Raw genomic sequence first — 27,945 nt, forward strand, 5'->3', positions numbered from 1 at the left:
GTGAGATATCAGAGTACGAACCTGAGTGATCAGAGAAGCCACCAGTGGCCTCTCTCTTCTGTTCCTCCATCCAAAAGGCCAAGATGTTCTCTCAGCCCCACCTTACTTCTTCCTGTCTCCTATCTGTCCCCAGTCCTCCAAAACCTCTATGGTTAATTTTGGTCAGCTAGTGACTAGCTCTGCCCTCTGACTCAAAGCAAACTTTGTCAGAATGCAATCAAAATATCACACAACACATTAGAACCCCACAGCACTAGGCAAAAGATTCCAGAAGTGAAAAAGTTGAAGCTCTGAGTTTCCTTTTGACATCAAAAGGTCACTTCTGGGGAAACCCAAGTGCCTTCCTCTGAGTTCTGAAAGATAGTATGTGCCTGGTCCTAATTTGGCAGCTTGCCTCCACCCAAGATGAATCAGTGGAAAGCACTTGAAAAAGGAACCTGAGGTTTCTTCACACCCTGCAGTCAGAAAACAGTTCAGGGTCTGTGTGCATTACTGGCGGCCCATGCCATGAAGCTGGTAAGTTTGTAGGAGTGCTCAGGGTTCCTGCCTAACTTTTTGCTTTGTGATGAACCTGGGTCTCTGGTTTGTTTGTTTGTTTCGAAAAGATGGGAGAAACTGCAACACTGAACTTCATTTTCCCAGCACGAGTTAGGTAGAGGGCCTTGCTACAGAACTCCAAGGTTATCTGGAAGATAGGGCTGGGATACTGACAATGGCAGGTAAGTGGGCCTAGGGTGTGTGTGCATGCACACACACACATATGCACACGCACACATATGCACACACACACAACAACAGATTATAGCAGTGCTAAGGATACAGTGGCATACAGCTGGGGCCATGAGCCAGATTAGCAAAAACAGGCAAAACCTTTTAACAAAGGTATTTGCCACCAGAGGGAGTCTGGCTCCAGGTCAGTCATCCTTGGTAATGGGAGTAGAAAAGCAGCCCACTGGTGCTGTTTTATCTGTTTTCCCTTTCCTCAGCATTTAGTCATTAATGAGGCTGTAATTAACATACTTAAGTGCACTGTGGGAGAGCCTTTTTCTTTTCTTTTTTTTAAGATTATTTATTACATATACAGTGTTCTGCCTGCATGTACACCTGCAGGCCAGAAGAGGGCACCAGATCTCATTATAGATGGTTGTGAGCCACCATGTGGTTGCTGGGAATTGAACTCAGGACCTCTGGAAGAGTAGCCAGTGCTCTTAACCTCTGAGCCATCTCTCCATAAACCTTCTCATAACCAAGCTGGGACAGGACCCTAACGTGGGGACTGAATTTCAAAACAAACTATGAGGATGTATTTACTCTTTTTGTTTTTTTAAATTTATTCTTAACATTTAAAATTATTTAATATGCTAAAATGCTTCCTAATTAAAAAACATTTATCTGATACTTCTGTATATGTCTATGTGTGCATTCAGGCAGACGCGTGTTCATGTGTGGAAGCAGAGATCAATATCTACGTGGCTTTTTGAGGAAAGGTCTCACTGGCCTGGAGCTTGGTGATTAGACGAGGCTAGCTGGCCAGCACGATATGGATAAACACAGGGCTATGATTACAAGCATTTGCCAGCAGGCCTGGCTTTTTCAGGTGGATTCTGGGGAAAGGAAAGGTGTGGCAAGCATTTTATTGACAGGGCTCTACACCCAGCCTGATGATTTTCTTTTTAATTGATCATTTATAGTTTGTGTGTGTGTGTGTCACACACACACACACATACACACATACACACACACACACTACATGCATGCAGTGTCCACGGAGGTCAGAAGAGGGCATCAAAACATTTTGGAACTGGAGTTACAGGTGGTTGTGAGCCCCCATGTGGGTGCTGGGAATAGAACCCCAGTCCTCTGTATGTTAATGCTTTTAATTAGTTACTTAAAAAAAATAAGTTATCTTGAATTAGGAACACATGTGCAAAATGCCACAGAATGAACACTTTAAAGTTCAGCACTTAAAAAGTGAATGAAATGGGATTTTGCCAACTTAGAATTCTGACTGAGGAGGAACACACGTAAGAGAGAATCTAAATATTCAGAATTACATCAAGGGTGCATTGTGTTTTACTAAACTACAAGGGAGACATGGGTCTTGGGAATATTTAAACTAAACGAAACGAGCTCATGAGATCACAGGACTTGTGAGAGGTGGTACTGGGACTCTGAAAGCTGCAAGGCAGACACTCGTACGGCCCGCTGTTGTCTGTGAGGATTTATTGTTGATTCAGCTGATGTGCAGACTAACCCTTCACTGGCTTCCTGGTGGGCTGTGATCAGCATTGTCGGGGAGTCGCACCCCCATGCTGTGCAACAGGTTGGAAGCAGGCCCTGCCAGGCCTGCTTGGGAGCTGTAGGATTCCAGGATATTGGAAACCAGGTTCAGGTCTACATCCACCGCTTCGACAACGCAATCTCCTGCACCTGAGTCTTCCTCATCTGAATTGTCATTTGCAGTCTGGGAAGGAGTTTCCTTCTTCTAGAGAGAGAGGAAGAGAGAGATAAGATACAACACGAGAACTATAGTAGCCCTTAAGGTTGGATGTTGGTTACAGTAAAATGCAATAACTTAGCAATAATATATACACTTGAATTCCAAATTAAAAATGAAATTTCCAATCCTTGGTGACACAAAGTAAAAATTACCTCTAATAATGTGATTTGATGCACATATATTAACACTTGGTTCCATCAGGTGTGGTGGTGGCACAAGCCTGTAATACCAGCACTTGAAAGGTAGAAGCCAGAGGATCAGAAGTTCAAGGTCATCCTCAGCTACACAGGGAGCTTGAGGACAATCTGGACTAGAGATCCTGTCTTAAAAGAAGCTTGGTTCTAAAGAATAAGACACATTTCGGTCTCGAGAGTTCCTACAAACTGAACACGTCTGTCCCTGCTTTGAAATAACCCCAAAGAGACAGCTAGCTTTAAAGAGGCACACTCAGAGCCTGCATTAATATCTATACATTAATAAAGGACAAAAATCTAAGTTTTCTCCCAAATAAAAGAAGTTAGATTTCCTTTGTTCCCTGACCACAGTCTTTTAAGCGGCATCTAACTACAATGCATCCAGTTGTTATGTGGGCCTCCTGTTTCACAGGCTGGGGGAAAAGATTGGAAAAACTGCACCTTGACCTATAGACCTTCATATCTGTGTTACGCAAACTGTGGTCCACAGACTAACAGTCTGAATCTCTCAGGACTTCCTAAAACAGGAATTTTCAGCTCTTTGTCCATTTGGCTTAATAACGGCCGTTATTGCCTGGTATGGTGGGGTGTGCCTTTAAACTGATCTCTGTGATTTCAAGGCCAGCCTGGTCTACAGAGTGAGTTCTACAACAGCCAGGGCTGGAACAGTGAAACCCTGTCTCAAAAACAAACCAACAAAAAGGCCCTTATTATAACAAGATCCTTGGGTGATATTTACTTATAATTAAATCTAATAAATAATTTCTATTAGGTTGAAAGGGATTATAGTTTTTATGTGGTTTAGATGGTGCAAACACCTGTTACTCACTCTAAGGGAGTCAATGCTCTGTTCTCACTTCAGCCCATGCACAGTAATCACAGTGATATGTACTTGCATACATGTGTGCATACACACACACACTCACAATATAAATCTTAAGAAATGAATTGGAGATGGCTTAGAGGTTAGGAGCACTTGCTGATCTAGAGGACCCACATGGCAGCTCACAACTGTATGTAATTCCAATCCCATCTATAACTTCACTCCCAGAAGATCTGGTGCCCTCTTCTGGCCTCCAAAGCACCAAGCATGCACATGGGGCACAGACATACATGCACACAAAACACCCATAGATATGTTTTAGGTAAGAATTATTTATTTTATGTATAAGAATGTTTTGCTTGCAAGTATGTATATACACCAAGTGCATGCCTGATGCCCTTAGAGGTCAGAAGATGGCATCAGATTTCCTGGAACTGGAGTTAGGATGGTTGTGAGCCACCCTACTGAACCCAGGTCCTCTGCAAGAGCAGCAAGTTCTCTAAATGGCTGAGCCATCTCTCCAGTCCCCTATGCCCTTTAAGAATATAATTATAGCTGGGCGGTGGTAGCACATGCCTTTAATCCCAGCACTCGGGACGCAGAGGTAGGTGGATCTCTGAGTTCGAGGCCAGCCTGGTCTACAGAGTGAGTTCCAGGGCAGTCAGAACTACATAGAGAAACTCTATCTCCAAAGACTAAAAGAACTTAAAAAAAAATGTATATATATATCTGTGTGTGTGTGTGTGTGTGTGTGTGTGTGTGTGTGTGTATGTGTGTGTATGTATATAATTATAACCAGGCATGGTAGTCCATGCTTGCATTCTCAGTTACTCAGAGGCTGAGGCAGGGGGATCACTTGAGTTTAGGAGTTTAAAAACACTCTGAGCAACACCCTGACATGAAGGAAAGGAAGGGGGTGGGACACAAAAGGGGAAGGAGAAGAGGCAGTCACGAAGTCTGTATTTAGAAAATGAAGTTTATAGTCTGCCTTTTCCTTTTAGTGGTGAAAACTGAACCAAAGGCTTCGTGCAGCTCAGACCCCTGCTCTACCACTGAACTACACTCTCAGCAGCTGCCCCTCTGTTACAGGCCCCATGGGCCTCAAACTCTTGGGCTTAAGTGATCTTCCTTTCTCGGCCTCTTCAGTGGCTGTGGGTTATAGGCACACGTCACTGTACCTGACCCCTAGAACCTTTCATTACACCAATGTTAGGGGGAAACTAGCGTGCTTGGGGTTGGGAGTATAGCTTAGTGATGGACTGTGTGCTTAGCATGTGCCCCAGGCCCTGGGGTCAATTCTTAGTATCAATCAGCCAGCAATAAAATTAGCACTCATTCATTTCAAACTTCACAAATCAAAAGAACAGAAAGGAAAACTCAGATGAAATATGACTGTCACTCTCCTACACATGGAGAAGGAGAGGTTAAAACTTACTGCTTGCTTCCGGGTCCTGAAGCTTTTGCCCATGCTGGTGTGCGCCAGCTCCTGGTCCATCTGGGCCATGTAGGACTTGAGACTGCCAAGGGCTCCTTTCAGAGACTCAGAGTCCTGAGTTTCAAAGCCCAAGTCATCATCACTGTCTAAACATTCCAAGTCGTCTTCATCCATGTCATCAGAGTCTGACTCTGGAGGTTTTGCCCCTGTATTGACCGAGACACAGAAGGAAGTACTGGGTTACACATCTCAAAAGGGCTGGAATGTTCCACAAGGACCAAATGAGTTACCCCAGCTACTCTGTAAAAATCCTTTCCCAAAACGATGATTCAGGGATTCTCTTGTAGGACCAGGAACAGGCTGAGCCAAGAGATTCAACTTCAGCTTTGTAAAGTGAATTTGATAATCAAAAATTTTTTTTAAAAAAGATGAAACCAGGTGGTGGTGGCGCACGCCTTTAATCCCAGCACTCGGGAGGCAGAAGCAGGCGGATCTCTGTGACTTGGAGGCCAGCCTGGTCTACAGAGCGAGATCCAGAACAGCCAGGCTGTTACATAGAGAAATCTTGTCTCGGAAAAAAAAAAAAAAAAAAAAAAGAATGAATGAATGAATGAATGAGTGAGTGAGATGAAAACACTGGGCTTTTGAGATGGTTCCCAAGGACGGGTACCTGTTGTACAACCTGATGATCTGCGTTAGATGCCCTAAGGGAGGAGAAGAAAACTACACCACCAAGTTGTCCTGTCTGACCTTTACACTCATACTGTACACACGCCACCCGCACACACATAATGCACACACACACAGATATACACACACATAGTAATAATAAGTATCTTCTAATTTAAAAACTGAGCTCAGTGGTAGAGAACTTGCCTAGCATGTATGAAACCCTGAGTTTGATCTTCAGCACCATAAAAAATACAGATAAAAAATGGGGGCTAGAGAGATGGCTCAGAGGTTAAGAGCACTGGTGTCTTGCTGAGAACCTAGGTTTGGTTCACAGCACCCACAGGGCAGCTTATAACCACCTGGAACTCCAGTCCAGGCTATCCAACACCCTCTTCTGGCCTCCTCAGGAATCAGGCACATACATGATCCACATAAATACACAGAGGCAAAAATACTCATATATAAAATAAATCTTTTTAAATTACAGGACTAATTTTAAAAAACTTAAAATTAGAAAATGACATAATACACATTGATGTCAACATTCAGCTACAGAGACACTGTTTCCTAGCTCACTGCCTTCTCTGAGACATCTTTAACAGCTGGATGGTATCCAGATGTCAGATGTAATAGGTACAGCTCTGTGCACAAGCATATGCAAATATGGAGATTTTTTTCAGTAAAAGACTTATTTTCATTTGTGTGTGCATACATATGCCCATGTATGTGCAGGAACCTACACGGACCGGAAGAGGGCATCAGATCCCCTAGAGCTGGAGTTTTAGGAGGTTGTGAGCCGCCTGACATGGGTCCCCAGAACCAAATGCCAGTCCCTTGAAAGATCAACAAGAAAGCAGGCCCACGGTTTTCTCTCTCTTTTTTGTTTTGTTTTATTTTTTGAGACAGGGTTTCTCTGTGCAATAGCCCTAGCTGGCCTGGAACTCACTCTGTAGATCAGGCTGGCCTTGAACTCACAGAGATCCACCTGCCTCCGCCTCCTCAGTGCTGAGATTAAAGGTGTGCACCATCACCGTTCAGCTTATGGTTTTCTTTCTTAACCTAGATGTGTTCACAGTGAACTATGGTCTGCTTTTCTACATACTATGTCTTGTAGGCCTTCTTGCAAAATACACAGATGACTTCATACTTTATTATGGCTGTGCAAATTTACAATACATTTATTTACCCATTTCTCCCTTGGTGGTCATTAGAATTTGGGTGCTACAAAAAAAGCACTGAAATGGCCATCAGTGACCATTTATCTCTTTCATAGAGTAAATAATCCTTGAAGTGAAATTGCTAAGTAAAAAATAATGGTCTTTCTAGATTCTCAAAATGTCCTGTGAAAAGACAACTTAGACTTACTTCTCCCCAGAGTTGATGGTGTTCATTTCTCCAACCCTTTAAAACAGCTGATTAATTTTTTCTAAGGTGAGAAAAAAAAATCATGCTTTTGTTTTTCATTTGCTTGCTTACTAGAGTTAACTCTTTTCAAAGATTTACTGGCTACTCCTCAGTGCATCGCCTGTTCATACCCTGTGATTTTGTGTGTGTGTGTGTGTGTGTGTGTGTGTGTGTGTGTGTGTGTGTGTGTGTGTGCCAGTGTGTCTGCATGTGTGTACACTGCATTTTAGGGGTCTTCTTCTATCACTCTTGACCTTGTACTTTGACACAGTCTCTCTATTGAACCTGGAGCTCCCCAGCAGGCTCCAGGGATCCGCCTATTGACTTCTGTCCCTTCAGTACTGGATTAGAGGCCTATGCATCGTGCCTGGCTTTTTATGTGAGCCTGTGATCCGAACTCAGGTCCTTGTGCTCCTGTGCAGCAAGCACCTTCCTAACTGAGCCAACCCCCAGCCCTGTTGTTTCTTATTTTCTTATCGATTTCTAAAATAGTAAGTCTGAAGGAAAGACAGAAAACGTAACATGGAAGCCACATTAAAAAAAAAATCCTTTCAAAACGTAAAGGTTTGTGCTCTCAGTTAGCAGCTAGCAAGTCAAACACTAACTAGGCTGCCTCCGTAAAGCAATTCAACCAGGCAGTAATTTATGGTTAAAAACAACTCGAAACCATCAAAAGACAGGAGTATTTTGGCTCATACGTGATCTAATGTCCCTAAAAACAGTGATACCCCTTCACAGTTGCAAAATAAGAGGAAACACCACACTGTAACTCACCTAAAATCTTATCAAAATAATTAAGAAAGGAATCTGCATCAAAAGTGATTGGCGCTTCAGAAGGGTCTCTGGAAGATGAAAGGGAAAAGGCATGTAATTTATCCTGACCACAGTTCTTTGAGGCACATTCTAAGAAGTACTGTGCTTGGAGAAACTACCAGAAATATCCAAGAAAGGAACAGCAGTGGAAATCACAGTTTAAATAAATAAGAAAAATTCCTTGTGTTTATTTGGGTGGCAATAAAAATACAAAAGTCTGGTGACAGAAAAGTAAATTTACACCTTGTTAACAGACATCTAAGCATATGTATTTGGTGATCTATCTGTTCTTTATTCCCTACAGGACACGTAGTGAAAGAAATGACTTATCTGAGTTCACTTACATAATGCTTATTCTTACAGGACTCCAGCTTATACCTTTAACCCCAGCACTTGGGAGGGGCAATCAGGAAGATCGTGACTTCATGTGAGTTTAAGGCAAGAAAACAACAAAAGTCAAAGCTTAAAAAATCGCACCTTCTCTTATTCTTTGCCTCTTAACAACAAATAGCGTGCATAAACTTGTATCTTTTCTTACAGTTCAGGAATAGTAACACTGGCAAAGTTTCACTGGGCTGGGAAGGAGCTTAGCAAGGTGCACTTGTTGGTGTGCACAGGCTCTGATAATTGGTGTACATAGGCTCTGGTCAATGGTGTGCACAGCCTCTGGTCAATCCCATTACCAAAATGAGAAGAAGAGAGACATTTGCTGTACAGGTAACAATTCTATCCACTTTTTTCTATTTACTTGCCACAAACAGCTTCACAGTTCTGTGATTCTTTCTGCCTCTGATGAGTTCCTTAAATCCCTCTTTGAGTTTCAAGATTCTGTCTGCTTGCAGGGTAGGAGATCAGAAGCTTGAGCCCATTGAGAGCTACATGCGATAGGTCTACAGGTTCTGAATAAGAGTCTACAGAAGCCGGGCATGGGAGCTCACACCTTTAACACCAGTACTCTGGAGGGAGAGGTGGGCAGATAGCTATAATTTCAAGGCTAGCCTGGTCTATATAGTGAGTTCCAGGACAGCCAGGGCTATCTAGAGAGACCCTGTCTTGGAACAACAGACTAACAAAGTGACTCTAGGTGGTGGCTTTTAAACCCACTGCGTTTTCTGGCTTACTTCAGGAACTACAAAGGCTACCTGAAATCTGACCTCAGATAAAGAGGATGCACTCTATGCAGCACCAAAAGAGGAAACCGAGCAGCACAAGGAACTTGCTCAAAAATAAAACCAGCCATTACACACATACAAGAAAAAAGAAGGGAAAGAAAAGCAACATCGAAACACCCCAGTGTGGTGGCATGTGGCTACAGTCACATCTGCTCGGAAGGCTGAGACAGAGAGAGATAAGTTAAGCCCAGGAGTTGAGACCAGAGCAACACAGTAGGACTCCATCTTGAACAGAAGAAAACCAAAGCGGAAATGGGACTTTCTGCTGATGACGACTTCGACACTGGGTATAACTGGCATTTCTGTGTAGCTACCTTGGCAGCTCTGCTCCCTTGTGGGTTGAGACTTTGGAGATGAAGGCCTTCATGCTGTCTGAGACCTGTGCTACGTCATAGTTCTGCTCCTCCTCCTTCTGGGGAACCGGCTGTGATTCCTTCCTGCCCGCGGCGTCTTGTAGCAGCTGGTCCAGCTGGTCTGGTGAGAGGACTAACCACTGGTCATCTGAAAGAGAGGAGGGGAGCCATGCCCCAGGAGAGGCCCTCCTTCCTTACCTTCCTGCTCTGCTCCTGGCCCATCACTCACCATCCTCAGGAGGAAGATGAGCTCCTTCTCTCTTCAGCTCCTCGACATCAAATGGCAGCGTCTGCAGCATGGTTAAGATCTCCTCCCCTGGGCTCATAGCGAGTGAACTAGCAAGACCGAAAGACACGAGCGTTTCTTCGTGGTAGTGACGTTACTTACTATCTACACTGACGGCACCATCTCAACTATTAGATGAAGCAAATCCAATACACGGCTGGAGACTTAGAAAAATCACACGGGTAATAAATTATCCCTACCCCACGGTATGCAGACACTACTGGGCAAGAAAAAAAAAAATCATAATAAATGGCAAAACACAGGTGGGTGTGGCAGTGTGTGTTTGTGATCCCAGCACTTGAAAGGTGGAGGCAAGAGGATCAGAAGTTCAAAACCAGTCTTAGCCATACAGAACGTTTGAGGCCTGTGTGGACTAAAAAGACACTGAGACAACAAAACAAAACCCTAAAAACAACTTTTTTTAAATGGCAAATACAGTCATTTAAGAACAGCAAATACTAAGGAGACATGGAAGAGGCAAATAATTACTTTTATTAAGGTATGAACAAGGTTTTGTTGTTTTTTGTTTTTTTGTTTTTTTTGGTTTTTCGAGACAGGGTTTCTCTGTGTAGTTTTGGTGCCTGTCCTGGAATTCACTCTGTAGACCAGGCTGGCCTCGAACTCACAGAGATCCGCCTGCCTCTGCCTCCCATGTGCTGGGATTAAAGGCGTGCGCCACCACTGCCCGGCAAGTTTTTTTGTTCGGTTTTTTTTTTTTTTTTTTTAAAGAAAAGATAGGGCCTGAACCATGACTCAGTGGGTAAAGACACCTGCTACCAAACCCAATGACCCGAGTTTGACCCTCAGGACCTGCACCGTGGAAGGGGAAACTGACTCCTGCAAGTTGACTTTAACTTCCCCAAGTATGCTGTGCTACCCGTGCACCCAGAATACTCACGACTCAGTGTATTTTTAAGTGCATCATCAAGTATATATGAGGTAATACACATTTTACTTAGACTTAACCATTCTATAGTGGATATACACTTTAAAACACCACATTGAGCCGGGCGATGGTGGTGCACACCTTTAATCCCACCACTCAGGAGGCAGAGGCAGGCGGATCTGTGAGTTCAAGACCAGCCTGGTCTACAAGAGCAAGTTCCAGGACAGCCAAGGCTACACAGAGAAACCCTGTCTCGGAAAAACAAAACAAACAAACAAACAAACAAAACCCCCACTACATTGTACATAAAACATATGCACAATTTTCTCTGTCACTTAAAAAAAAATCTGAAAGAAAATACACTGCAATTCATTTATCCATTTTGGATGGATATTTAAGGTACCTATACATTTTCATTATTATAATCTCCAATAAATTTGAAGAGATGGGAGACTGGCATTATCCGAGGTATATTTGCCTGGCTCTAATGGCTGATGTGGAAGGAAAGAGTCACTAGAGGTTGGGAACCCAGTGTAGGTGTGGACACGACTGAAGAGATAAGGTGTGGAGGGACAGCAGGAGGAAGCAGGACACAGATGACAATGACAGAAGCTGCAGCCTAGACCAAGGACAGTGGGGATGTGCTGCTGCTGCTGCTAGAAGATCACGAGACTGTCTAGCAGGGTAGTGCCTGCTTGGGGGGTAGAGGGAGGAGATCGGAAGTTCAAGCTTGATCTCAGCTACACAGCAAGTTCAAGGCTAGCCTGGGCTATACAAGACCCTGTCTCAAAACTAAGACAGAAAGTAATGAACCCTTATTAAAAAACTCCAAGGATGGGGCTGGAGAGATGGCTCAGGGGTTAAGAGAACTGACAGCTCTTCCAGAGGTCCTGAGTTCAATTCCCAGCAACCACATGGTGGCTCACAACCATCTGTAATGAGATCTGATGCCCTCTTCTGCAAGCAAAACCTGCAGACCAAACACTGTATACATAATAAACACATAAAAGTCTTAAAAGCTCTAAGGACTGGAGAAATGGCTCAGTGGTTAAGAGCACTTAACTCTTGCAGAGCATTCAGAAGAAGATGTCTAAGCTTTGGATTCAAGAAGAGGTCAGGAGGGAGACAGGAGTTTGGTTTATAATAGTTTAAAAGGCCACTCATGGTGGCTCATGTTCTTAATTCCTGAACCTGGGAGGACGAGGCAAGAGGAATAAGAATGTAAGACCAGCTGGGCTACACAGTGAGACTCTGACTCAAATATCAAAAGACCAAAGTAAACCAAATCAACACGAAACTGCTGGAAAACGACCAGTGTGAGAAGTGGGAGTCTCTCCTGAAACTTTCAAATGCTGGTTATTTTGTTTCTTGAGACAAGGTCTCTCTATCGGCCAGGTTGGCCTCAAACTCATAGTGATCCTCCTGCTTCAGCCTCCTGAGTGATAGGATTATACATATGAACCACTACACCCTCTTAAAATATTAGAGGTTTAAGCAGCTTGTATATTTTCCTCAGTAGCAAAAACAGTTGTGTGCCTTATGGTACATCCATTTCCTTAAATAGTGTGTTATAAAGAACTGTAGGGGACTGGAGAGGTGGCTCAGAGGTTAAGAGCACTGGCTGTTCGTCCAGAGGACTGGCTTTGATTCCCAGCACCCACATGGCTGTAACTGTTCTCAAGCTCCAGGGGCTCTAACACCGTCTTCTGGCTTCCTTAGGTACCAGGCATGTATGAGGTACAGACACACAAGCAAAACACTCGTATACATACAAATCACAAATTTTAAAAAAAGAATTGTACTCATAGAAAAATGAATAAGTAAAATTACACAGGAATAAAAATATCTAATATAGATATAAATAGTAAAAATATCTAGAAACCAATAAATCAAAATAATAATGATCAACTTTGGTATAAATATTTTCCTTCTCACATCACTCTCTACTCTAGTTATGTTATTTTCATAGCAACAACAAAAATCTTACTTATAGAAGGCAAGATGCCCATGGTAGCCTGATGAACTGAGTTTAATCTCCCGTGGCATGCTCGTATCTGTATCCATACACACATTAGACATACATACTGCCATGATACTTTTATAAAATATAACAGTTAAAAAGAACTATCCAACCAACAGCCTGCCTTCCTCTGTGGTAGGTCCTAGTTATAACTCACCTTTCTGGCCGGTGGATGGAGAGCTGGAAGTAGTTCTTTGCCATTTCTAGTCTTTCCTGGTACTGAGCAGAGCCTTCCATCAGTCCCTTGAAAACACAACACCAGTCATTAGAACAGCACTTATACAGTGTGAGTGCTCCACCATTAGAACAGCACTTACACAGTGTGAGTGCTCCACCATTAGAACAGTACTTATACACTGTGAGTGCTCCACCAGTAGAACAGCACTTATCCAGTGTGAGTGCTCCACCATTAGAACAGCACTTATCCAGTTGTGAGTGCTCCACCATTAGAACAGCACTTATCCAGTGTGAGTGCTCCACCATTAGAACAGCACTTACACAGTGTGAGTGCTCCACCATTAGAACAGTACTTATACAGTGAGTGCTCCACCAGTAGAACAGCACTTATCCAGTGTGAGTGCTCCACCATTAGAACAGCACTTATCCAGTGTGAGTGCTCCACCATTAGAATAGCACTTATCCAGTGTGAGTGCTCCACCATTAGAACAGCACTTATACAGTGTGAATGCTCCACCAGTAGAACAGCACTTATCCAGTGTGAGTGCTCCACCATTAGAATAGCACTTATCCAGTGTGAGTGCTCCACCATTAGAACAGCACTTATACAGTGTGAATGCTCCACCAGTAGAACAGCACTTATCCAGTGTGAGTGCTCCACCATTAGAATAGCACTTATCCAGTGTGAGTGCTCCACCAGTAGAACAGCACTTATCCAGTGTGAGTGCTCCACCATTAGAACAGCATTTATCCAGTGTGAGTGCTCCACCATTAGAACAGCATTTATCCAGTGTGAGTGCTCCACCATTAGAATAGCACTTATACAGTATGAGTGCTCCACCATTAGAACAGCACTTATCTAGTGTGAGTGCTCCACCACTGGGCTACATGCCCAGCCTCATTTTATTATTATTTTGAAACTAGGTCTTGTAAGTGACTCAACTGAAATGCTACACAGCCAAACAGCCCTTGAACTTAGAATTCCCTGTCTGAGTCTCCAGTGAGCTGGGATTACATGTGTGTACCACCACACCTGGACTCAAATTCTCTTGATTTTAGTGAGTGTTTCATTAGCAAATGTTAATTATATATAATAATGGTTTTCATTTTGACATTTTTTGTATATTTAATGCATTTTGATCATATCTCTATTACACTCTCAAATTACTTTCAGGCAAGGGTCCATCAATAACAATGTTAGCAGTGATGTACAGAGCCTTCGCCTTAAATTATCTTTGTTACCATACTCGTATATTTACATCTACTACCTCGCTTTATTTCTCTGTGAAGAGACTGGCCTGGAAGCTTCCTGGCCAACCAGTATAGTCAACTGGACTCCCTCCACCCACCTCTGGCCTTCATATGTGAGAACACAAATAACACACACATGCACAATACATACACACACACACACACACACACACACACACACGAACACAAGAAGCAAGGACCATGAGTCTCACCTTAAAGTAATCGTTCCTCTTCAGACTTTCAAGGAAGCCGGCCCAGAGGGGTGAAGCAGTCACAGGGGATTTCCTGGAGTCAGAGAGATGTGGGCTACATCTGGAGCACAAAATCTCAAATCCATGAGCCTAGACGACATAGACAGAATTTTGTTATGTTGTTCTTGTATTTTCTTTTTCTATCATCTTAAATTAATTTCTTCCCATTTAGCCCCAATCAAGAACTAGATGACCGGACACAATGGCATGTCAACACTTAGAACACTTTTTTGTTTTTGTGGTGTTTTTTTTTTTTCCAGACAGCATCTCACTATGTAGCCCTGGCTGTCCTGGAACTCAGTATGCAGACAGGCTGGCCTCAAACTCAAAGACCCATTTGCCTCTGCCTCCCAAGTACTGGGATCAAGGTGTGCACCACCACACCCAGCTCAATTTTTTTTTAATTAATTTATTTTTTTATTTTATGTGCATGGTGTTTTTTTGCCATGCGTGTTGGGTCCCTTGGAACTGGAGCTACAGACAGCTGTGAGCTGCCATGTGGATGCTGGGAATTGAACCCGGGTCCTCTGGAAGAGCAGCCAATGCTCTTAACCCCTGAGCCATCTCTCCAGCCCCCCAGCTCAATTTTTATTTCTATCATCATGTTAGAGTATCTTTTTCCTTTATATATTCTTATAAATTCTTACCAATTCAGTATATGTTCTCATACTTCTTTATACTTGCCAATCTAGTAGTGAAAACTATTTTGTGGTTTTATATTAATTTTTAAAAACAGAGGTCAAAGTTTTTTCATTTTTAAATTAAAATTCATTTGTACTTCCTTCTCTGTGAACTATCTGTTCAACTTCTGGACATTGAAAATTAATCAGTTAGTATTCTTTTCTACAGGTACACCTAATCCTTCTCCAGATTTTCTGGTTATCTTTTGAGTTCGTGGCATTTTTCGTTTCCATGCAGAATTTCTCTTCTTCCACTTACTGTTGTGTTGTTGTTTCAGACAGTTTTGCTGTCTGTCATCCAGGCTGCATTCTGGCTCCTGCATTCTAAATGGGACACATTTAGATGTACACAGACGTACACAGATGTACACTGCACTTGGCTAGAAATGTTTACATAATCAAATGATCAGTCTTTTATTGCTTATGGTTGCAAGCCATGCTTTATAAGGTCTTTCCTAGTCAGATAATTTCCTATATTTTCTAATTTTATGGTTTCAATTTTTACATTTAATTATTTAATCCAAGTGGAATTTATTTTGCTTTAAGTGTGAAGGAACTGATTTTAATTTTCAGACGGCTTCACAGCTGCTGGATCACTATTTACTTTCACTTGATGCTCTGATTTGAATTGATGAATTTTACTTCATTCTCACATAAGCAGGACTTACTTCTCAAATTCCTGTGCTGTGTCATTCATTATCTCAGTGAAAATGACAAGCAAAATGGTTGGTGCAATTTAATGTTGATGAACAGTGGGAAATTATTGTCTATAGGGATTGAATCAATTTATATCTCTATCACTAATGTTCAAGAGTGTCTTTCTTTGTGTAGTCTTTTAAAAACAATTTATTTATTTATATGTGTATGTGTTTAGATGAGTATGTACATGTGAATGCAGGTACTCAGAGGCCTGAAGCCTGGAAACCCACTGGTTCTGGAGCCACCAGATATAGATGCTGGCAATCAAACTTGGGTTCTCTGCAAGGGCACTATGTACTTTTAGCCACTGAGCCATTTCCCCAGGCCTTAAAGCTCTTTTGTGTAAGCGAAAGAAAGGAAGGGAAGAAGGAAGAAAGAGAGGGAGGGAAGGAGGGAGGGAGAGGGGGGGGGAGGGAGGAAGGGAGGGAGGGAGAAAGAGAGGGAAAGTAAGTTAGGTAGTTTTCTCATTCAACATTACCAACTTCATGCCCAGTTCATGGGCGCGGTACTGGGGATGTGAAGGAGGTGGCAGCCCATATCCACTCCGCCGGTCTGGCACAAACTTCTGTTGTACCAGCTGTGCGTACAGACATTTAGTAAAAGTGACCTGGGCATTGGGATACAAAATATGTGAGTCTTCTCCTGAAATTGAATTTTGATATCATTTCATAGTTGATCTAACAGTCAGTCCACTCATGCGCTTCACGTTTATGTACCCATAGGTGAGCTGCAGAGAAGGCCCTACCTGCTCACTTCCTGTGTGTTTTCAGAAACAGCTACTGAGATAAACATTCACATACTACCCACTTTTCAGCTGTCACTACTGGAATTATCACTAACCACACTAGGGTAGTTTAGGAGGGGGTGGAAGAGAATAACTCTTAAGGGATGAGATGTTTTATTGTTAAGAAGGAAGTTATTACAGTAGAGAAAATATGGTCAAAAGTAGGTAGGACATACTAAGTCACAAAATGAGGAGTCTTAACACTCCTCCCGACACAGACAGAAATGTGCATTAGTTTTCTAAGAGAACTATTAAAATTATAAGAAAAACTAAATGACCGAGAAAGATATCTCACAGATGTCATTATTCGTGTTTCAGGCAAAAACGTCTTGAAAACTCGGCAGGCTCTTAGGTCAATGGGGTCCCGGAGGTAGAAGGCCTGGACTGCTGCTGACACCAGTCTGGGTCGCTGTTTGAGCACGGCCACAAGTGCAGCTGGAAGGAAGCAGTGTGCGCGATGAAGGGAAGCTTCGACTTTTTCCGGGTACCTGTGACAGGTAGCATAATGCTTTCAGTATTCTATGTATTTCATGATGCAAACAGTATTTGTATGCAAATACTGAGGTTTTTTTTTTTCAGGGTCTCACTAAGTATTCCTGGCTGGCCTGGAACTCACAGAGATCCTCCTGCCTCTGCCTCCAGAGTGCTAGGATTAAAGGTATGAGCTAGCATGCTCAGCTTAAAAAGAATTTTAATATCATTAAGACAATACATTGAACTAAAATGCCACTGGAACTTGTCTTCTCTTCAAAATGAAGCCTAAAGGGTTCCACACAGGTCAAAGGACACACAGAAGCTACAGGGTTCCACACAGGTCAAAGACCATACAGAAGCTACAGGGTTCCACACAGGTCAAAGACCATACAGAAGCTACAGAGTTCCACACAGGTCAAAGACCATACAGAAGCTACAGTGCTGTGGGATGTATGGCAAATGTGTTGCTGATTAATCAATAAAACACTGATTGGCCGTTGGCTAGGCAGGAAGTATAGGCGGGGCAAGGAGGAGAATAAAGCTGGGAAGTGAAAGGCTGAGTCAGAGAGACACTGCTAGCCGCCACGATGAGAAACAGCTTGTGAAGATGCCGGTAAGCCACGAGCCATGTGGCAAGGTATAGATTTATGGAAATGGATTAATTTAAGCTGTAAGAACAGTTAGCAAGAAGCCTGCCATGGCCATACAGTTTGAAAGCAATATAAGTCTCTGTGTTTACTTGGTCGGGTTTGAGCGGCTGTGGGACTGGCAGGTGAGAGATTTATCCTGACTGTGGGCCAGGCAGGAAAACTCTAGCTACACTACAGAGTTCCACACAGGTCAAAGACCATACAGAAGCTACAGGGTTCCACACAGGTCAAAGACCATACAGAAGCTACAGGGTTCCACACAGGTCAAAGACCATACAGAAGCTACAGGGTTCCACACAGGTCAAAGACCATACAGAAGCTACAGAGTTCCACAAAGGTCAAAGGGCACACAGAACCTACAAGGTTCCACACAGGTCAAAGACCATACAGAACCTACAGGGTTCCACACAGGTCAAAGACCATACAGAACCTACAGGGTTCCACACAGGTCAAAGGACACACAGAAGCTACAGGGTTCCACACAGGTCAAAGGACACACAGAAGCTACAGGGTTCCACACAGGTCAAAGACCATACAGAACCTACAGGGTTCCACACAGGTCAAAGGACACACAGAAGCTACAGGGTTCCACACAGGTCAAAGGATACACAGAAGCTACAGGGCTCCACAAAGGTCAAAGGGCATATAGAAGCTACAGGGTTCCACAAAGGTCAAAGGACACACAGAAGCTACAGGGTTCCACAAAGGTTAAAGGACATACAGAAGCTACAGGGTTCCAAACAGGTCAAAGGCCATACAGAAGCTACAGGGTTCCACATAGGTCAAAGGGCATACAGAAGCTCCAGAACCACAAAACAACAAAAGGTCGAATGTATTTTATTGCCTTCTTCAGGTTTTCATCTTTAAAAAAAAAATCTCAAGGCCATACAGAAGCTCCAGAACCACAAAACAACAAAAGGTCGAATGTATTTTATTGCCTTCTTCAGGTTTTCATCTTTAAAAAAAAAATCTCAATTTTTATTTTACTTTTTTTAATTTATTATTTTATGTGTATGAATGTTTTTGCCTAGATGTATGTCTGTGTGCCACATGCATACCTAGTGCCCACTGAGGCCAGAAGAGGGTGTTGAATTCCCTGAGACTGGAGTTACAGACTGTTATAAGTAGCCATATGGGTGCTGGGAATTGAACTTAGGCCTTCAGGAAGAGCAGCTGGTGTATTTAACCATGAAAACATCTCTCCAGCCCTGGCCTCAAATTTTTATAGACAATATTTTGCTATGACACCTAAGGTAAATAAGGGAAGATATTCTGGGGGTAGAGTTCGAGACAGGGTTTCTCTGTGAAGCCCTGGCTGTCCTGGAACTCAGTCTGTAGACCAGGCTGGCCTTGAACTTACAGAGATCCGCCTGCCTCTTTCTCCTGAATGATGGTATTAAAGGTGTGTGCCACCACTGCCTGGCTGAAAAGATACTTTTAAATGGGAAGAAAAACTACACCTAAGTCAGGCACACCTGGAATCACAGCTACTCAGAAGGCTGGGGGAAGAGGTTGGCTTACGTCTTGGGGTCCAAAGCCAGCCTGGACAACATAGTGAGACCTTATCTCAGTCAATCAACCAACTGATCTGATTTCTGAATTTAAATCCCATAAATTTAACTGTCAATTGCATGAACAGCAACAACAATAAAATGCAGATGAGTATTAATCTAGGTGGAAGGCATTCTATATGCAAAGAAAACCCTGTGCTGAACCAAATATTGCTCAGCTAACAGTATCAGTGTTACTCTCTTTCTTACCCTCTGATGCGCCTGTCCACAGCAGCTTGTACAGATTCTGAAGCTAAAATAGCTTCTGGGTGTGCTGAGACGATACTCAAAGCCTGTTGGATTGTTGGGGGTGTAGTGGGGAGCCAGGGTATTCTTTCAGATTTCCTTGGCACAGGAATAATACACAGTTTCCCACGATGAAAAAACACCTGAAAAATGGCACATCTTAGTCTCTTCATGGGCTCTGGGAAGCTCTAGGGACACAGAAAGTAATGTGGCATGATTTCATCCCCGTATTCTCCAAGCCCGGTTTACTTACCCTATTGGCACTATTATCAGGGTCCAACCACTTAGGAAGAAAGTCAGCAGCTTCTATTAACAAGAACTCACCATCATTGTCTTCAATCCTAACGAAAGACAAGACCCCTTTTCACATTCACAGAGAACAAAACAGCTTTGATCAAACACATTTTCCCTTCTCGGAAAATACTTGAGTATGTACTATGTACAGATTGTCAAAAAAGGGTAAAATTTAAAATACAGTAGAGCAGAGCTGGGAAGTGGCTCAGCAGTTTGTTTGGTTTTTTGTTTTGTTTTGGTTTGGTTTGGTGAGACAGGGTTTCTCTGTGTAGTTTTGGTGTCTGTCCTGGATCTCTCATTCTGTAACCCAGGCTGGCCTCGAACTCACAGAGATCCCCCTGGCTCTGCCTCCTGAGTGCTGAGATTAAAGGCATGCGCCACTGCCGCCTGGCCTTGTTTGTTTTTTATGACAATGAAACATGTCAGCTCCTGGCAGGACCAATCTACTTGAGAGATGATGGGCATAGAAGAAACTCCACATGGAGTTTACTTTCTTTGTGGCAAAAATTAGCCACTGGGCATGAAAGTGCCCTTTCTTCAGCTGCTGACAGTATGCCATCCAAATTGGACAAGCAGGACACAAAAGAAAGTGACTGCCGAACTTCGCCAAGACAAGGTAGGACAGTCATTCAGAATGTTCTGCTTCACAGGAAAGTCTTTCAGATAAGCTAGGCCTGTAGGCCAAAGATGAATGCCCCAACTTTACAGAGGAATCTTGGGTGACTGTCCAGGCAGCCATCTGTTTCTGTCATTTCTCACATTTTTTGGAAGTCACTTGCTTGCACTTGCTGCTTACTCAGGTAATATTTCTTTCTTGGGTCTCTGATGGAGTTGAAGACTTTATGGTTGTAGTTACAGTTTTCCTTGTTACCAGATTCAGAAAAGAAACTCACTAAAGAGGTGTAAAGTGTATAGGGTTGAGAGACATTAAAAGATAGTTTTGGTAATGCAAGTCAGGATAGAAAGTGAATTAAGTACAACCTTTAAGACTCACCAAGATAGGATAGACAATGGAGTATTTTCTCTGAATTTGTCAAATGTTTATGGACTAGATATTGTTGATATAATTATTGCCTGTATATACTGTATATAGTTATTGTACTAATAGAATATAGTTTCTCTTATATTAGTTATATTTTTTTAGACAAAAAGGGGGAAATGTGGTGATATTTTGTTTGTGCTCTAACAAATAAAGCTTGCCTGAAGATCAGAGGGTAGAGCTGGCCATTAGTTAACCATAGAGGTCTGGAGGTCTGTATAGACAGGAGACAGGAAGTGATATGTCTGGGTGGAGAGAGGAATATAAGGTGGGCAGAGACAGGAGCTCAGTCCCTTTTCAGTCTGAGAAGTTATAGAGGTGAGGTAAGAGGAGACTTTAGCTAGCTCCTTTACTTCTCTGATCTTTTGGCATTCACCCTGATATCTGACTCCGGGTTTTTATTAAGACCAATTAGAATTCATGCTACATCCATGTCCTGCTCTTGCAGAGGACCGAGGCTTGGTTCCAGCACCTGCATCAGTGAACTCACAAATGCCTGTAAATCCAGCTCCAGGGCATCTAATGATCTGGCTCCTACCAACACCTGCACTCAAGTGCACAAACCCACAGACACACACACACACAGATAAATCTTAAAAAATATAGTAAAAGCCTATAGGAAACTATAAGATTGTAAGGAAATGTAGAAAGAGATTAAAAAGAGAAAATCAAAGTATTACATTGGACAAAAATATGGAAATACATAGGTACTATAAGGTTCCAAAAGAAGAGGGGGAGGGATAACCACTTGTAGGTGAAACTAGGAAGGCTTTTGTATACAGTGTAATTTAGATCTGTAAAGATATTTTTTGTCTCATCTATTTTTAATTTTTGAGTAACATCATCACATGGTTCACTTTAACCACACCCAGATTTTCATTTTTAATATTTTCTGTGGATTTACTCTGTTCTGAGTTATTGGAGTATAAGAATTTGAATTTAAAAAAAAAATCTTTGGGTACAATATTCTTAGCCTGAGTTTCACGTGCAGTTATTCACAGTGATCTGCCACACACTTGACCTGACTGTATGGAAGATCTGCTGACACACAGCCCTTGGTGATATGTATTTTAGAGACTTCTAATCATAAGAGAACAGATATCTGTGGGAAACAAAATTTGAAACAGCATAAAAGATGGTGCTGTGCTGGTGGTTTCCCAGAAGTTATTATTATAATTTTTGTTGTTGTTGTTTTTTTGTTTTTTGTTTTTCGAGACAGGGTTTCTCTGTGTAGCTTTGTGCCTTTCCTGGAACTCACTCTGTAGCCCAGGCTGGCCTCGAACTCACAGAGATCCGCCTGGCTCTGCCTCCCGAGTGCTGGGATTAAAGACGTGCGCCACCACCGCCCGGCTATTATAAACTTGTAATGTGGGTTAAGGAAAAAAAAAGTTCTGACTTGGTGGTGCACACCTTTAATCCCAGCACTGAGTGGGCAAAGGCAGGTGGATCTCTGTGAGTTCAAGGCTAGTCTGGTTTACATATCAAGTTCCAGACCATCCAGGACTATACAATGAGACTGTCTTTAAAATGTGTGTGTGTGTGTGTGTGTGTGTGTGTGTGTGTGTGTGTGTGTGTGTTTTCTACCAGACCTCAGAAAAAAAAATTACTAAATGGACACATATAATCACTTATGCTTTAAAATGAGAATTCCTTTAAAATAATTAAAATAATGACAATACCTTGCTACTAACTCTGGAAATGCCTTTGTAATCTGCTTTATTACATAAACAATAAACCATTCATCCTCAATGTTATCTCCAAACTTCGTTATGCCATACATATGAGCAGGAACACCTCCTATAAACAAGAGAGAAGTGATCATAAACCAGGCAAGTCTGACAGTGCAGGGAAAAATACACGAAAGCATTCAATTACTAGCCACTGAATTCCAAGAATTACTCTGGGAGTTGGGGCTGCAATTCCGAATAAGATACGGAATGTGTATTTCTTAGGAGCTTGGGCCTAAAACAAGGAACAGACAACCAAACCATCTTTGAAAGCACAGTAAAGGTTGTGTGAACGTAAAGGTTTGTTGTCTGCAGGAGTAACAGCTGCAGAATGACCAGAGCTGGACTTTTCAGGAAGAAGGGACAACATGGCCGAAGGCACAGAGTTATAGTAGATAAGGGAGTATCATGGGGATATAAGGATTCTGCTTTTGAAATTGCAGAAAATTCCAAACAAGTGTACCATCTGTAAGTATATAGAAGCTAAACATCACACTCTTACACAAACAAGAGTCAAAAAGGAAATCACAGGAGAAGTGAAAAAGTATCTTGGGACAAATGAAAATGAAAGCACTACATAGGAAATTTCATAAAATTGAGCAAGAATAGTGACAGCAACAGTTTACAGTTATGTAATATCTCACAGCAGCATGCTAACTTTACACTGTAAGACAGCAGAGAAACAAGAAAACAACGCATAGATCTAGCAGGGGAAACAAGACAATTACAGCAGAGATCCATGAAACAACAGGGTGTTTTGTTTTGTTTTTTAAATGGGGGAGAGGTCAGCAAAACTGATAGATCATTAACAAGATTAAATGAGAGTAAGAAGGGACTACTGAAATCAGACACGAAAGCAGGGACAGTATACTCTTTCTACAAACAGTATACTCTTTCTACAGAATAAAAACAATTATAAGGGAATCTATGAATGCCTTACACCAAAAATTGGGAAACCTATAAGAAATGGATAAATTAATAATTAAGGTCTTGACTCAATCATGAAGAAGTAGAAAATACTATCAGACCTATAACTAGGAAGGATATTGACTCAGTAATCAAAAACCTTTAACAGTTGAGCACAGTGGCACACACTTGTAATCCTAGCACTAGGGAGGCTGAGGCAGGAGGATCAAGAGTTTGAGGCCAGGCTGAGTTACACAGCAGAGCCAAGTGATCAGTCCGAAACCATAAGCTAAAATGAATCCTCTTAAGTTGACTTTTCTCAGGTATTTTTGTCACAACAATGAAAAGCTGACTAACCAAATTCAACAACACATTGAAAGGGTTATAATAACCACAATCCAGTGGGATTTATGACTACAAAGATGGTCCAACATACAAAAATCAATCAATATGGGGCTGGAGAGATGGCTCACTGGTTAAGAGCACTGGCTGCTCTTCCAGAGGACCCGGGTTCAATTTCTAGCACCCACATGGTGGCTCACAATCCTCTGGAGCTCCAGTTCCAAGGATCTGATGTCCTCCTCTGACTTCCAAGGGCACTGAATGAACATGGTGCACAGACATGCATGCAGGCAAACACCCATGCACATAAAATAGATAAAAATTTAAGAAATCAATCAATGCAAGGTACCACATTAACAGAATGAAGGTCAAACAAATGTTACGCAGGGTCTACCAGAGCAATCCCAGCCAAAAACCAGGTGAGGTGAGAGGCCTGCTCAATGCTCAACTCCTCTGCTCAGTCCAAATCACGCTTATCTCTCCAGTTAGAGTAGAGCACTATGATCTTTATTTCATTACTTTTCATTTATAGTATTCCTATGCTTAGAGTACGATTTTTATCTACGTTACACATCAGACATCAACTGAAACCTTCCCCTATAGCAAGAAGAAAATGAAGGAGATTAAGCCAGGAGGTGACACCATCCAATCTGTGCTCTACAGCGGTACTGCCAACAGCGTGAGGAGCTCAAGAGACTGGAACTAGAGAGGTAAGTTAGGAACTGTAGTTTCCCGGATGAAAGAATAAAAGAGTAGCCACACTGAGATCAAACCAATGTGAAAAGGGGTATTTTGGCAGTGCTCACGCTAGGCCTGCCTGCCTGACTGAACATAGCAAAGTGAAGAGGATAAGTTGAAGTACTCACTAGCTTGCGTTAACTAGTCGGCAATGCCACTGGATAAGTAAGGAAACACAGGGTAAGCATTTCTAAAAGTTAATAGGTTGCTTTTGCTGTAAAACTGGGTCTTCCTCTGTGGCCCAGGCTGGCCCCAGGCTGGTGATTCTTCTGCCTCAGCCTTCAGAGTATTAAGAACACCGGTGCTATGGTATCTGGCTAAAGGGTTGGTTTTAGATGTGGCGTACTAATTTGCTAGTCTCCTTGTCGATAAACATCCCATGTGCTCTAGAAAATAAGAGTTCAACAAAATTAGGGTTGGAGAAATAGCTCGGTGGTAGACCAGTTGTTTAGCAATGCACAAGGCCCCAGGTTCAATGCCTAGTGCTGGAAAAAGTTCAGTAAAATTAAGAGCAAAGGAGAAACTTAGTAGTTGCTAGCCAAATATAACAGATTAGCACTAAACTATGAGCCAGAATGGCAGGAACAAAAGATACCGGGCTCCTGAATAGAGCCTACACAAGTCACTGTGTAAACACAGCCTGGGCCAGCTATCTATTAATCATTTTCATAAAGTTAGAAGACATGGCGGAACAGATTACTGTATTTTGCTAGAGTTGACTGAAGTCACCACATGTAAGCAGTAAAGGACATTCAGGATGCTTCTGGATGGCAATGGATAGTGACAAAACCCATTTCATAATCTCTATCGGCCAGATAAAGTCACTCTTTGATTGTCAGCAAACAACTACATGAAACAAAGCAACCCACTAAAGACATCATCAAGACTAGCACTGACCAGTGAAAGGGAACCATGACTGAAGAAACAGGGTCAGCCCGGACCTGTGCAGCACAGGCACTTACATTGCAGCATCGTAACTAAAGTTCAGAACAACAGCCACAATCCCCACATTCTGACCTATGTGGTATATATTTCAATTTAGGGGCTTACATGGATATGGGCAAACATCACTGATTTTGTAAGTTGTGGGTGTAAATTTCTCTTATTCAACACTAAATGAAAGGATTACTCTACCTTTTGCAGGTTTATATGTGAGATTGAAAGGCTGATTCTGCCAGATATAAGGGACCAGGATAGGTGCAAACTGGGTCATTATTCTTTCAATGTACTTCTGAAGAATCTCTTTGGTTTCCTCTGTGTCTCTTGCTTTATCTGGTATCAGAAACAGGCAGTACTCCACAGCGTCTTCTACCATTGCCAGCTTCATGTTGCCCTCCATTCTTTGAAAATGACATTCAAAGTTTCAGTGACATAAGCCACATCAAAGGAGAAATAACAACATCCCCAAAATTCTTCTAGAGGACCGCATTATCTCCCAAAACTTTGATACGCACCTACTTACCATCATCACGGTCTTGGCCTTCATCAGACACCACTTGACTTATTATTCTCTGAATGACATTGATACCATGTTCCTTATACTTAAATTACGTTACATGGGAACCTTGATATTATAGAGTGAATGGAGATCCAACAATGCACTTCCCAATTACTAAACAAGTATGTAAGAATAAAAATTAAAAATATCTAAGTGCAACAGGTGTGTCTACGGTCTCAGCTGAGAGCCTGAGGCAAGAGGGTCACTTGGGTCCAAGAGTTCAAGGCTAGCCTAGGAAACAAAGCAAGGCCGTGTCCCACAAACAAATTAAATGTGTTGCCCTTAAATTAGTAGCAGTGTGTGTAGCACAGTCTGAAAATATTACATTACCATCCATTATTTTTTCCTCAAAACTTCCAACTGTGCTTCTATTGCATATTTCGGGCACTTTACTGTCTTTCTTGAGTTTTCTCATTAATTGTGGAACATAAGTGTTACACTCCATCTGTAAAACATCTCGTTACTTTAAAACTGTGTTATCAAATGCATTAAAAAGCTATGTTTCGCCAGGCGGTGGTGGTGCACACCTTTAATCCCAGCACTTGGGAAGCAGAGGCAGGTGGATCTCTGTAAGTTCGAGGCCAGCCTGGTCTATAGAGTTAGTTCTAGGACAGCCAGGGCTACACAGAGAAACCCTGTATCAAAAAGCAAAAACAAAAACAAAAGCAACGTCCCTTGCTTTACAGAATTTAAGTCTACAGCAGATTTAAAGCTACAAACATTTGTGTGTTACCATTTGGTCCCACAATAATTTGCCATGGTTCCGGATGCCCACCTAGGGCAGCGATTTGATTCTTAAGCTTACTGGGCTTTGCAAAGGACCAATAAGGAACCTGTATCTTCTATGCAACTACCCGCTCACCACGTTAAATTAGAAAGAAGCATGCTGCCTTTCGACCCGGAGGGTTGAGTAAAAATCCTACCCACCCTCCCTCTACACCCAAGCAGGACTCCTTATGCAGCATTTACAGAGTCGGAATTGAACTTGGGGTCATTCGGGTTAAAGATTCACAATACAAATGACAAACCTGAGACCACAGAAAGAAGCGACCCAGGAGCACCGGCCTGGCGCGGTCTAGTGCTCTTTCATCAAACTAGACTCCCATCTTCCACCTGACAAAGGTGAAGCAATTCCTTTCACGGTTGCAGGCCTTCTCTCGTGGGCCTCTGCTCTGGCACCTCTCCTTGGCCGCCTCTTCCACCAGACACTTGGTCTGAAGATACCACCAACCGCTCAAGCCCAGGCCACGGTAGATCCTCTCGGCTTGGCCCCTGAGCCGCTCCTGAAAACCTGGAAGGAGTGAGGCTTCGGAACCTCGGGTGTAGCCACTGATGCGCGTCGGTGCCAATTTCTGGACGATTCCGTTTTCCTCCGTCACTTCCGCTCAGGAGAGGAAGGAGGCAGGTCGGAAGACTATAGAGAGGGAACTCTGGGAGGTGGTGGTCCGGAATCTAGGCGACGGGGCGAGACGGGGCGAGACGGGGCCGGTAGGTGGCAGGAGGGGGCCGGGCCGGAGCCGGCGGGAGGGCCAGGCCCCGAAGCCCCCGCCCTGGCTTGCCCGCCCCGGCCGCGGAGGAGAAAACGGAGGATGATCTCCAGATACACTCGGAAGGCCGTGCCACAGAGCGTGGAGCTGTGAGTGGATTGCTCAGCTCGCCCAACCTGGGCCGCGAGAGCTCTAGGGACCATCCTTGATCAGTCCTCTCCCTTCCTTTCCCAGGGCTCAGGCGAGAAAATAGTATGCTAATTCTCTACTCCCAGCCCTGGTGGAAGCTGTCTCTTGTCTTTGGGTCACCAGCTGCTGAGAGTGTCATCCATGCTATCCTAAGACTGTCTTGTGGGCTGTTACTACATGAATTGAGGGAGTGGCTCTCCAGAGGCACTTATTGTTCCCACAGTGCTTCTGGTCCCACTGAAGATAATAGCTGAATGCTACAATAAAGTTGAACGTGTCTCGTTCCAAACACTATGCAAAGCTGTTTGCTTGAATGCGTTAGCAAAACTAGGAGACGGACTCTGCACATCCCACAGATAAAGATCACAGATCTAAAGATTGTATCTAGAAGATGGTGCGGCTGAG

General features: G+C 42.9%; 2 protein-coding genes across 3 annotated transcripts in view; one reads left to right on the plus strand and one right to left on the minus strand.

The window, feature by feature from the left end:
• Positions 1 to 1,861: 1,861 nt before the first annotated feature.
• Positions 1,862 to 27,297, minus strand: Ecd (ecdysoneless cell cycle regulator). Its single transcript, XM_059273792.1, has 14 exons — positions 26,893 to 27,297; positions 25,501 to 25,706; positions 22,333 to 22,450; positions 19,574 to 19,661; positions 19,285 to 19,463; positions 16,696 to 16,888; positions 16,095 to 16,223; positions 14,199 to 14,327; positions 12,716 to 12,801; positions 9,596 to 9,702; positions 9,328 to 9,514; positions 7,803 to 7,870; positions 4,953 to 5,158; positions 1,862 to 2,485 (listed from the first exon to the last, which is right to left on the minus strand). The coding sequence occupies exons 2-14, from the start codon at positions 25,703 to 25,705 to the stop codon at positions 2,258 to 2,260; spliced, it is 1,923 nt and encodes a 640-aa protein (XP_059129775.1). The 5' UTR covers position 25,706; positions 26,893 to 27,297; the 3' UTR covers positions 1,862 to 2,257.
• Positions 27,277 to 27,945, plus strand: part of Fam149b1 (family with sequence similarity 149 member B1) — a 39,969-nt gene continuing 39,300 nt past the window's right edge. For both annotated transcript variants that reach the window (XM_059273790.1, XM_059273791.1), the window contains exon 1: positions 27,277 to 27,500. In XM_059273790.1, coding sequence (XP_059129773.1) covers positions 27,454 to 27,500 — 47 coding nt within the window. In that variant the 5' untranslated portion in view covers positions 27,277 to 27,453. The remainder of the gene's footprint in view (positions 27,501 to 27,945) is intronic.

Source organism: Peromyscus eremicus, chromosome 9, assembly GCF_949786415.1.
Source record: "Peromyscus eremicus chromosome 9, PerEre_H2_v1, whole genome shotgun sequence".
Taxonomy (NCBI): Eukaryota; Metazoa; Chordata; class Mammalia; order Rodentia; family Cricetidae; genus Peromyscus; species Peromyscus eremicus.

Excerpts from the sequence above, each read along its gene's own strand:
- Ecd (XM_059273792.1), bottom strand. The coding sequence starts at position 25,705 with ATGGAGGGCAACATGAAGCTGGCAATGGTAGAAGACGCTGTGGAGTAC. Across the intron at positions 16,889-19,284 it reads GTGGACAGGCGCATCAGAGG|GTACCCGGAAAAAGTCGAAG; the intron begins GTAAGAAAGAGA and ends TACCTGTCACAG. Across the intron at positions 9,703-12,715 it reads TCCATCCACCGGCCAGAAAG|TTCACTCGCTATGAGCCCAG; the intron begins GTGAGTTATAAC and ends CGGTCTTGCTAG.